The sequence below is a fragment of the Vanacampus margaritifer genome, chromosome 11 (assembly GCF_051991255.1).
Source record: "Vanacampus margaritifer isolate UIUO_Vmar chromosome 11, RoL_Vmar_1.0, whole genome shotgun sequence".
Taxonomy (NCBI): domain Eukaryota; kingdom Metazoa; phylum Chordata; class Actinopteri; order Syngnathiformes; family Syngnathidae; genus Vanacampus; species Vanacampus margaritifer.
The window spans coordinates 17,908,642-17,921,662 of record NC_135442.1 but is presented as its reverse complement, the minus strand read 5'-3'; the positions used below and the strand labels follow the sequence as shown (position 1 = coordinate 17,921,662).

Genomic DNA, 13,021 nt, shown 5'->3' with positions numbered 1-13,021 from the left:
GCAAAATTTGAATCTTTATTCTGATTCTATTTTGTTGTTGTTGCCATAGTCACATATATGGTCATGGTCACATATACACATGTAGCAACTGATCAAAACAATACAATTTACTGTTTGATATAAATATGTTAAAATCAAATACTGTACAATTGATCTTACCAGGATGCGAGATGATGATGTGAGACCGTTCCAGCAAAATAAGATTAAGTTTACCCCTGGTTTATAGAGAATAGCAGAATGCAGGGAGTGTTCCGTTCCTAACAGTCCTAAAAGACAACATTTTGATGTTAATAAGAGTTCCAGTGAACCAGTTTTCTCAGTAGCGTAAGAATACTTTGTTTCAAGGGACAAAAAGGTACACACAGTTACCACCGTGTTTTTCATTTGTTTGTTTTCTATTTATGGCCTAGAAGTGTTTTTTTATACAAATATTTACTGCCATTGTGACTTTACTACATTATTGCGTCGCTGCCAGAGAAATTAATCATCCGTAAGCCTGTATTTATGGAGAACAAAAATACCAGTATTGAGGAATACATGATTACCGGTAAACATAAATTACTGAGACAGTCTGAATGTACTGTATTTGAGTAGACAGATTTGTTGTTTTGACTTACCCTTAATGCTTTGCAGAAGAATGAAAATTGCTTATTTTATTTTTGTTTTTAATGATCGCATGGTTGTTTAATACAAGTGCACTCAGACCAATACAACAGTAAACAAGCAAGCAGAGGTCATAGCGGGTGTTAGTCCAGCACTGGAGTGACGTTTGGTTTCTAGTTCTCTCTGATCGTAATGAAGCTGTCATCTGTCATCTTAATGAGAACTTAAAGGCCATAGGGCACGTACGCTATGCACACAGGATGGGCAGTAGGGTTCAATTAAAGCTCAGTAGGAAATTTCCATGCGTTCCCTCCTGAGGCTAAAGCCTCATTTACGCTCTAAAAATAGATGCATTTGTTTTAAACATTCTAAACGTCACAAAAACACAGCAACCTTAAATAAAATACAACTAATCTTCAGCCTGAATCAATCATTTATCTGTTTTCACATGTTTTTGGTGGCATTTCCCAACATTTAGGATGGTAAAGTAACTCATTGTACAGGGTCATGATAATTGGAGAGTATACTGTAGTGTTGATGTCATTAGATTCTTGGCCAGATACTGTATTCACCAGCTTTTTTATTTTTATTTTAATGAACAAATGAATTTGATTTGCAGCTTCAATAACTGTTATGTATTTGAGTCCATCTGTTTGTGCCATCTGTCGATAAGGAAAGTTGAGTGACTATGTAGACAGCTACGTTAGCGTCTTGCGCTAACAAGCTAACCACCAGACTCCATTATCCAACACACAGCATAAATGAGCCCTTGGCCTGCTATGGATTTCTACAACAGAAGTAATGAACATCTACTGTATCTTAAAATGGCATAAGAGTCATTATTATTTAGCTACTGTCTGGCAAGTTTCTACTTGGCTGTAACTACACGGAAAACTTCATATACAACAATGATTACAGACACAAATGCTACCTGAATGAACCCTGAGGTCTATACCGGAAAAATGCTAGCAAGGCTAACGAAGAGAGCAGAGTTTTTGTGTAGGGTTTCATGTTGAGGTGTAAGTGCTGAAGGTGCTGATTGGTGTTGGCTGCAGCTCATGTTCAAACATGCCGGCAAGCATTCATTTGAACAGACCGCATGCCTATTCTGTTTTTACCTCAAGCGAGTGGCGTTTGATTTGCAATATTTGGCCAACAAGGCGTTGTTACACTTTCATTTGAACCCATTCGAAGGGGAAAATCAATGAATTCACAGCAGGGAGTGCTCGTAAAAAAGCTGAATGATATGCTTTGCCATTCACGTTCCAAACACTCAAATTCTCCCACTCTGTTTAACATGATATGTTGAATACTTTCTCACAGGCAAACAAAGGATGCATAAACTTGACTATTTACCACTATCATGCTTTTTAAAGGTCCCTTAAGAGCAACAACCTTGGTGGGTTGGATAATAGAGAACAACGTGATGACGAGCAAATGCCCTGAAATGGAAATTATTACGGCGCAGGAAAGCAAATCATTCTATTTTCTATATTCCCTTAAATATTAGAATTTTTTTTCTGCAAAAAGTGACACTTCCAAGACCTGAACAGTGGATTATTTCCATAAAACATAAAAAACAACATTTTAGGAATGGCTTTTTGAAATTCCTAGATGAGTAGTGTTAGATCCGCCCACACTCCTCCCTGTTGAAAAACATATTTGACAAATATATACATCAGTGGCAGTAAACTGTGGGATTCCAGTTGACGGAAATACATGTCCACGGCAGTTAATGAGTTATACCAGCAATTTACATATATTCATACATTTAAGGCAGTTAAGAATGTTACTTGGGGAAAAAATGCCTTATACAGTAAATAAAATTTTTGAGGGGGCACACGATGACCTTCAAACAGATTAATTCTATTTCCATTGTATCCTATGGCAAACAGATTGTAAATTCAAGCTAATCAGAAGTATCAACATAAAGCTTACAGACCTGAACCTTCACCCTCAGTGCCCCCCTTTAAGACCCGTGACCCGAGACATACATGCAGCCCACCTCTTAATTCACAACACATTGCCTATTAGTGCGGCAGCCTCAGCTGAACTAACTGCAGCTCTTAACGCTATTGTCTGGAGGACAGTAAAACTGTGATCTTGGAAAAAGACCCTACATAAATACATGTGAAAATATGCTGCCTGACTCGGTGGAGGTTTGTTGCAGTTGTGAGAGGTCTTGTTGGGAAAGCCATTTGTTTTCATGAAAAAGAGAGGAAAGGGTTTGGCTGCAGGCTGTTTGCGCATGGCTTAGGTTTCTCCGCCATAATAAAAAAGCGCAGACGTGAGCGTCAAGGGGGGCATCCGCCAACAGAAACGACAGATTTCAAGATGCGTCGCAAAGTTCATGCATAGTGCAGTATAGTCACTTCGGAGGAAAAACTGTATTGTTGAGCTGTTCAGTTTCCTTGGTTGTCATCTAAAATGTTGATGTTGGTGCAACTTGGTGGTAGTTAAGCCTAAAAACAATCAAACATACAGAAGAGATACTGTCAAATGCGTAACAGAGGTGGGACATTGGCTGTTTGAAAAGGGAATAATGTAATGAAAAGGCCACTGTGTGAAGTATAAATCACTCAAAGCGAGTGTCACTGTCCGACAACTATTTTATGTCACACCTTACGCTGACATTGGCGTCATCTAATTATGTGTCACTGTGTTACTATCACAGTTCGCTGGGTTCTGTTTATATATAGGTCAGGCAGAGATACATTGTACAACTAGGGTTATTTGTGAAGTATTTTGTTCCTTTTCAGCACTTTTTTCTTGATGAGTAGCCTTTTTCACACGCAGAACCCACGAAATTGCCGCACTGAGCTGTGGAAGAAGATGAAGAAGGTTGGGTATTTATCTGCCTTTCATGCAGAACTTCAACTGGTGTGATTGTTTAAAGTAGTTGTCAGAAAAAAAACTCAAGAGGGCAGTAGAAGTGAGCGATTAAAATTGTCAATCGTAATTAATTACATGACTTCAATAGTTAACTCATGATTAAAAGTTTTCATACTCTTGTTAACATAAAAGTGGAAACAATTATAGAAATGATAGAAATATTAGTCATTGATACAGTAATTTCATAATTCATAAAATCGAGTTAAAATTAAAAAGATGTACTGTAATGTAAAAAAAGAGTGTCATATTGATTTGTGTTGAGGTCATTTTTCTGCCACTAGATGGCGTAATTGCATTTGTAAAACGTTGGTGACAGCTCAGTGCATTTTTCTTTTCATATTAAGAGCTCCTCAACATGAAGAAACTTGTAAAATTCTGCATCTTTTTAAAATTGTAAAATACAACTTGACCCCAGTCTCCACAATTATATGCATTATTATTAAATTCATTACTGCCTATTTTTGACATGGACGTGTCTGCTGCGTTGCGACTGGAATTCCCCCAGTACAGGCTTTCAAAGTAAGGGGCGGTCATTAATCGCACATTAAACAAATTAGTGCAGTTAAAGGAACTTTAAATTACCGTAAATTAAAATAAATGCACTCATTTTGACACCCCTATTTAAAAGTTCTGCCACTTTCCTACTATTCTGGTCCATCATTTATACAGAAGGCGGTATAGCATGACCAAGGATGGCATGTTTACATAATAACTTGGCTCACTCCATCCACATCTGTGCTGCTTGGAGAAAATAGTGAATGAAAAAAAAAAAGAAAGATAGGCAAATCCCGGCTTGAACAAGCTGTGTAAAAGGGACTACGGATACCTTTGTTTAAATTGTATTGTCACATTTTCATTCAGTTTGTAGGTTTTTGTTTGACTTTTGAACCATATACTATATTTCTTAAATTTCTAGGTCCAAGCACTGATGGTATGCTGTATCTTTGTCCCCAACCAGACTGTGTTGGATGAGGATGATTGGAGATGGAGAGGCCCTACAAAGCGAACCCGCTTCCAAGTTTGGCTCTACAGCACACTGGCTGTGAAGATCCAATGTCCAAGTAGTAAACAGTGAGTGAGATCAAGACATCATCGTTTTGAGATCCTGAAGTCCAACTTGCCGGAGAATCTTGGACAAACACTACAGTGTTGGAACGCCTTGTAAGGACCCAGTGCCCGAGGGTGGTCCGACCATGAAAGCTTCAATCACGGTGGTCCCGCCCTCTGGCCTCCTGCTGGTCCTTATGTGCTGCCCCCTGCTGGGCTTGGTGCAGTCTGCCAGCAGCAACAAGGCCAGCGACAATGGACGCCCCTTGCACATGAGTGACTCGGACCCGCAGCGCTGCATGAGGCATCATTTTGTTGAGACAATCAGCCACCCCATTTATAAGTGCAACTCCAAGGTAAGACAGCAAGAATGATATAAAAACTCCACTTGTGAGTTGAATTTCCACTGTGGTCACCAGCTCCTTTTTGGTAAAGTTGTTTAAGATAACACAACCAGACCACTCTAGAAAACGTTTTGTTCCGAGCGTCCGTTATGCAGCCAACAGCAGCTCCTGCCAACACAACCAAAGGGCACTGAATTTGTCTTGCATTTGTGTAAAAAGGAACATAGGGAGGTTATGTTTTCTTTGGTTTGGGTTTTATGCTCAGTCAGGGGTTGAACAGAGGACAGACCTGTACAAAACCCTTTGGCTAGGTCAAATGCAACTCCCTAAGCACAACGAAGTAAAAAAATAAATAAATAAAAAAAAAGAGTCTGAAACACAACCTTCAGTCAAAGCAACACCTTCTAGACAGTCTGGAAAGTTGCTTGTAGCTCACAAGCAAGGGTATAATAAGTGGTTGCTGACTCACTTTACAGCACAAAGGTCTTGAGTTTGATCCTGTGCTTGCGTAGGTTCTTTTTCGGGGTGCTCTGGCTTCCTTCCACAGTCCAAGGAAGGACACGCATTTGTTGACTCTAAAACCCCGTTCACCGCTATTGAATTACAAACAGACAAAAATTGTGTCATGTTTCATGTAAAAACTTCATAAAATGGCTTTCAAAGTGAAAAGATCTGCATTACAGCATGTTCCAACTTTTCTAAAGCAGCGTGTGCCAGCACGTGAGCTTGATAATGAAGTGTTGGTTTACCGTGAATGTGAGAGATACATTACTCTCCATTAATCTCTGTAACTAAATTCCCAACCAAATACACACATGAGTGTATTAATAATTTGGATGAGACGGGGATGATAAGACAAAGTTTTCAGCAGGGGTTGATTTTGATAACTGAATAACTGAAACTTTTCAAACCCCAAAGAAACAAAAGCTTCAGTTTTAAATATTAGATCGTTCTTGTGTAAACTTGGCATTATTTGATAATGTGAGTGTGTATCGCTGTCGGTCTTCAGATGGATAATCACTCCAACAGCCCATTTCTTGTCCTTAGTAATTGAGCCTCTAGATATTTACTGTAGTTAAACACATACAGTATAAGGAATTTTGGAAACTATAAATTGGTTAATGGTTTCCCAGTGCTGTTTGGTTTGCCAGTGGTCTTGTTTCCCATTGAAAATCCCCACCAACGTCTTCCTTTCCCATCAAATGGATAAGTAGAGTCTGCTTGAAGAAACTACAGTGGTTGGCTGAATTTAGACTACATGGTTCAAATGACACTGTTCAGATTGCTTCCTGGTAACACAAATGGAATATGACGTCAGATCAGAATTAATCTTCTGGATTAATGGGGCAAAAAATCTGATATGTATAGGATATGTTCCAATGCAAATGCAGCATAAAAGCTTAGCTAAGGTTATGTCCTCGGCCCAACGTCACTGAAATGCATGATTGGTGGCAAATTTTGGTAGGTACAGTAGTGCAAATTTTCTTGTCTTTTGTTTAAATGCCAACACAGTTGTTGGTCGTGCGTGAACGATCAGCCGTCGGGTCTTTTTTTTAATATTGTTGTTTCTGAGTGTGTCGAGCAGGTGGCCCGAAGCACAGCTCAGCTGAGGCGCGGCGGCACACTCGCAGCAGGAGTCGCCATTTTCTATAATGGTCCTCCAGGAATTGGCTCGGAGGCGACTCTTTTACACAATCCACCTGCACGTTCTTTGTTCATTTTCTTTTCTCGTACTCGTATGTGGCTATTCTATGTGCTGTCTGCACCTAGTTTTGTTTTATAATATTAAATAATTAACATAAAAAATGTACTTTGTACACAGTCAATTCTTTAGAGTAAATTTTACTCTAAATAGAGTAAAATTTAAACTTGGAAGAGAGTAAATTTTACTCAGTGCTTTTAGTGTGTATGAGACAATTTGCCTATCATTAGCATCACTATCTTGACAGAGAAAGAGATTAGCTATAAAGTTGCCACTTAGAGGTTTGAGGAAGAATACAGGGTGATGCGACAAGGCAAAGGTAGAGGTGATAAACCAAAAGCCAAACAAAAGGCATTTGATGACTTGTATGCGAGTTTGGAAAGTAAAGAGGGAGTGACTCTATTCAGGTTGGTCATGAGATGTAGAGATGGAAAGAATGTGCAGCAGGTTATAGTGATTAAGGATAGAGATGGAAATGTGCTGATTGGTGCCAGTAGGTGTAAATGCAATGGTGATGCATAGGCTGAGATGAGGTTAGGCTGAAATCCTCATGGACCATCATGTTCAAAAATGAATGCTGTGATCTACAGTGAGAGCAAGAAGAAGGTAGAGGAACATTAAAAAAAAAAAAGTGTAGGCAGGAACTGGAAAAGAGCGTAATAACTGAAATAAAACTGAATATACAGTAAAGGCCAAAAGTTTGGACACACTTTCGTATTCAATGCATTTGCTTTATTCCCATAGCTGATTACTTTGAAGATGCTCACTGAAGGCATCAAAACTATGTATGAACTGATGTGGAGTTATGTACTGAACAAAAAAAAAAGGTGAAATAACATGTTTCATATCGATTTTTCAAAATAGCCATCCTTTGCTCTGGTTACTTTTTTGAATACTCTTGACATTCTTACCTCTGGAAACTCCTTAAAGATGGTTGGAAAACCCTTTCAGGTGACAACCTTTTGAAGCTCATCGAGAGAATGCTAAGAATGGGCAAAAGAGTAATCAGAGAAAAGGGGGGCTATTTATTTATATATTTATTTTATTACTTTCACCTTTTTTTTAAGTACATAACTCCAAATGTGTTCAATAGTCATAGTTGTCGGATCAGTGTGAATCTACAATGTACATAGTCATGAAAATAAAGCATAGTATTGAATGAGAAGGTGTGTCCAAACTTTTGGCCTGTACTGTATGTGAGGCTACATTATAGAGTAAAATATTTTAAATACTAAGAGCCTTGATTTACTTTGACCCCAAATAATGGGCACTAAATTACATGTTTGCACTAACAGATTAAAAGCTGTTGGGGACCATGTTGCACAGGATTTACTGAGATTCACCCCTTTACCAAGATCAACATTAGCTGACACTAAATTGTGTGTTTAATCACTGTAACAGGTTGCACGCGCAAATAAAAACAGGGGTAAAAGTGTTGGAGATAATTAAAAGGGGGGTTTGCCTTTAGGTAGCTCTGAAGGTTTACACCATAGAAAATTTGAGAGAGCAATGCAAGCACAGAATAAAGTGCAAAGTGATAGAATTGGAAGTGTTCGTGGAAGATTTTAACAAACATGATATTACTAAGCTCCAGAAAATAGATTGCTCTCTCTGACAATATGGGGAAGCCCACAACTCATCCCGACTAGATGCCGATTGTTGTATAGGTATGTGCACGCCTGCCCTGCATTTCATTGCATTTAAAACTTGGGAAAGCACACCCAGAAAACTACACTGGGAGAGGCCAGAACCAGTTGTCACAGTGCTCTGAAATAACCCAAAGAAAAATTCAGAGTGGAAAGGTGTTTTGTCATAAGTGATGTGGCATGACTCCTTCTTGTGACTGTGATTCAGAGGTCGTCCTTGCACTGATCTGATTAGCGATATCACATATTACAGATTTTGTTCATTTATCTGTGGCAGGTTGCCACAAATGAATTTTTGACATCACTTATGGATTTTGTCAATATGAAACCGTAGCCGTTCGATTATTTGGTTGGGAACTAATAATAATAATAACGCATCGGATTTATATAGCGCTTTTCTAGACACTCAAAGATGCTTTACAGAGGAATGGATACATTATTCATGCACTCACACATTCACACTGTGGTGGCGGTAAGCTACTTAAGTAGCCAAAGCTGCCCTGGTGCAGGCTGACAGAAGCGTGGCTGCCAGTGTGCGCCTACGGCCCCTCCGACCATCACCAAACATTCGCACCTTCCATACACCAGTGTGAGTAGCACTGGAGGCAATGTGTGTGAAGTGCTTTGCTCAAGGACACAACGACACGTGACTTGGGGAGAGCGGGGATCAAACAGCCGACCCTCTGGTTACCGAACGACCATCTCTATACCCTGAGCCACGGCCGCCAAAAAAAATACAGAAATGACAGCAAGTGTGTGTGGTGTACACGACACTGTCACATAAGAAAATAATTGTTGCTGTTTGACAGGCTGGGCCTCAACACAGGCTAAGACAAACGGTCTTAAAGTGGCGACAACACGCCTGCATGTCTGTGTGTGTGTGTGTGTCCCAGACAGGCCTGTGGCAAAGTGGGTACATGGGTGGCGACACACAGCAGCTGACAGACAAACATGACACAGGAGTCTGTTTAGGGAGGCGACAGGAATGCAGCAAGCCACAAAGCAGAATGTCGGTCTGATGGACAAGGCGGTCAATCAGGCGCGTGCGCTGCTTTGCGTCACACGACTTGACAGACTAGGCTGGAGTCACACGCGACGCAAAGTCAACACGCGACCGTAAATTAGCCCCACACGCGTGTCCCCCGATCTCCCGCTATTTGAGTTCGCAGGTGCAAAGCCGCAGCTGGGAGATTCCTATTTGTTATTTCAAGAAGCCATTTCTTTTTCTCAGGCTGTGGAGCTGCATTCGACTGGCTGGGAAATGTTGAAATCTGCTTGAACATAAAAAAAAAACATGTCTGACAAACATGATAAGCTACTATTTGTTTGGACTTTCAGCAATCCTGAGAACAAACCACGGGTCCATTTCACAAAGCATGTTCAACAAACACAGAGACTAACTCTGAACAGCGAGTTGATATACGCTGAGAGAGGAAACTCTGCATTTTCGGTTCCAGGACAGCTGTTTTGTGGTAGTTATATCAACGCAGAGTAGTTTCACATGGCGTTACCACTACACTAAAAAGACCACATCGATAGAGCCCCGATTCGTCGAGTCACCATGGCAACAGGGAAGCAACAGCGAAGTGTCTTTTTTTTTCGGTTTTTACCCCTCTGAACTGAAAATCAAAATACGATAATATGGCGAATTTCAACATGTCTTTAGAAAAAAAGTGCAACACCGCAGCGGCTCCCCAGGGAAGAAGGCGGCGTGGGAGAACATTAGCTGTTCGTGTTAATGTGTAAAATTAAATGTAGTCCTTTGCAATCACAATAATATTACAGGGAAACCTGTTGAATGGTAGCTTATTAATTCATTTAATTTAGGTGCAATCCTGCGGGGGAGAAGCGCACTTGACTTAAGATAAAAAAGGCAGAGTTCAACACACAACATATGCTGTGATGTGAGTGCATGACTACAGCGCCGGTAATGTTGCAAATGTAAGGACGGATTAAGTTGTTTATGTAGATGATGGACTGTGATGTGAAACAGTACCGCTCAAAAAGATAATTGTCCTGAAAGGCCAGCATATCTATGTGCGGTCTGATAACAATCTCACGACAAATATTTAATTCCCTGCGTAATATAGCGGCACCTTCAGCAATAGGGTCATTGTCACAAGGACATGCCATGTTCGTGACAAAAGTGGACTTTACGCTCTAGACTATGGGCGTATTTACGCAAGAACTTGCCGCAGCGGAATTTATGAATGAGGAAATGAAATATCATGTGTGGTTAGAGAGGAGGCGGGGACAGAGAAAACCTCGAGGTTCATTGCAAAAAACCTGCTTCCAACCAGGTTAGGTTCATGGACCCAACTGACCGAGAGCTTTTATGACAGAGGCTAGAGTTACCACTTTTCTCTGGTTTCAGTTACCTCCCTTTCTGAAACGGAAGACGCAGCGTTTCCCACATTTCAGGGTTTCTTGATCCAGGGTTCTCACTAAACCTGCTTTGTGAAATAGACCGCTGGACATTGAGCCACAAGTTCCCACCCTTACCCTTAAAGAGTAACTCAACACTAAATTAACTTTTTCTTATCTGATAAACTGTATAAACTGGTGTCTACAAATGCTGTTTACCCGTCCTGGTCATTATTTGGACATTTTAATGCATGTTTGTTGAAAGCTTGAATTTGAGTCTAAAACCGTGTGTTTGGCGCCATCGTAAGGTTGCACACTGAGATAAACACAATTTGGCCGTTTGTCCTTTCATGACACGAGAAGCTCCATACTACGTCACTTGTGGCGCATGACGTAGTCTCCCCACCACTCACGGGCTCATTCTCGTACACGCCTCCTTAAACCAATTCGCAACCCAATGGTCCTCCAAGCAACATCCACTTTGCAACAAATCTTTGTGAGGGGTGGAGCAAGTGACTGACTTCCTGTTCAGTTATTCTTTAAATCACGATGCTGTGAGTGGCAACTCATCCTGTCGCTTACACAGCAAATTCTGTAGTGTTAAATTTAGTTAAAAATCTAATCTTAATTATTTTGAGTTACTGCTTGTTGATTTGGGTGTTATTTGAACACTCACAGTGAAGAAAAAGCTTTATGGGTGCTGTTGATTATTAGGGTGGTTTAGTTGGTTTATTGAACATCTAAACATAGAAAAACATAAAACACATTACAAGTATAAAATATAAATTAAAGTAAAAAAAGAATAGGAAGAAAGAAAAGAGTTTACATGTTTAAAAGGGAGTAGGAAGAAGTCAAAAACGTATCTAGTTCTACCCCTTATGTTTTGACACAATAATAGGTTAATATATTTCAATGAAAGAAAATGTATAAACCTGTTCGTGTATACAACTGCACTTTGACATGTAAGTACATTTGCCAGTAGCATATGTACATATAATTCATAGGCATACACCATAATAATTCATCCTCATATTCAAATAAACAATTTTCATTACACTCACCGAGTCAAACTAATTGACTCCAGGCTGAGTTACCTTATGCATATGGGCTATTTTCTCCTGCAAGGCAGCTACGTTTTTTCCATGGATTTTAAGGACAACTCTAGGTCTGGATTATTCAGTTTTATAAATTAAGGATGAAATTTTATGGTTCTTGAATTATTTTGTTCATGAGTTAACATAGAAAAAGCGTATGAGACATAAAACAGAAAGTTTCCGGATTTTCATGAGTAGTGTAATTTATGTTCATTATTTTTCTGTAAAACTAAAATGGAAGTGGATATTTTTGCCGTACCGGCAATTCGTATTTACCATGAGTCATGCGGGAACTAGGCCTACAAGAAAGAATTGTGCGGCAACAAACATCTCGTGGCGTACTTGTTAGTGTTGTTGCCCCTCAAGTGCTAGGTACTAGGTTTGAGTCCCACTTTCTCCATTTGGGTTGGATAATAAAAACTTGTCAAGAAGTAACACTAAAACTTTGACAAATTAAGGGAATTACAGGAACGAATATAACACTTCATGGTTAAAAGTAATAACAAAACTGTGAGAAATTAACGCCAAAAAATGAAAGGACACTGATAATGTGAAAAAATAACACTGATAGGTAAAGTCGATAACACTTTAAAGTGTAAAAAGTTCACTTTTATGTGTCAAATAATAACATTGTGGGTGTGGTAATTTCACTCTACTAATGAGTTAAATTTTTACACATTTGGAAGTGTAAATTTAACTGGTGAGGATTTTATAAACTCAGGGAAAGAGTTAAATTTAACACTATGGGACTTAAATTTACACTTTACTGTGTAGTATTGCTAACATGTTGTCATCTAAATTCCATACACTTGTGCCACAATGCTACATGTTTAGATTATTGTGAGAGTCACATTTTACTGTTATTGTGACCCGTTTTGGGCTTTTTAAAGGTTTTGACAATGCTATTTCAAATTAAAATACCACACATGAGTTAAGAAAAATAAATAAATTCCTGCAAAAAACATGACTATTTGTAGCCCGCCTTTTACACAGCCTCCGGAAACAACATCTTAGGGTTACAACTAGAATAAAATTGTCATTTTCTGAAAAAATAAAAATCATAATCTGTTACCAGAATACAATTGTAATGTTACAATGGGGTGTGGGAGATGAATGACGCCTGTGTTGCAAAAAACACCTAAACAAACCAAATGTCAAAAAAAAAAAAAAAAACTTGCTACCAAATATAGCCATCATTTGAATGGTGGAGATTAGAGTCTTGGACATGTTTAAGTAACTGCACACCTTAAAGCTTGCAAGCATTGTTTAAACGGCTTTTAGTCTTAAGTGACAAAATGACAAGTGCACTTGGTGCCATTGCCAGTGCCA

At 39.3% G+C, this 13,021-nt stretch overlaps 1 protein-coding gene across 2 annotated transcripts in view; it reads left to right on the top strand.

Moving 5' to 3' along the window:
• Positions 1-13,021, top strand: part of ndp (norrin cystine knot growth factor NDP) — a 30,305-nt gene that overhangs the window by 15,020 nt on the left and 2,264 nt on the right. Inside the window, exon 2 of one of the 2 annotated variants that reach the window (XM_077580383.1) lies at positions 4,454-4,898. In XM_077580383.1, coding sequence (XP_077436509.1) covers positions 4,689-4,898 — 210 coding nt within the window. In that variant the 5' untranslated portion in view covers positions 4,454-4,688. Of the gene's footprint in view, positions 1-4,411; positions 4,899-13,021 lie in introns of both variants that reach the window. The other variant, XM_077580382.1, reaches the window with a different exon arrangement.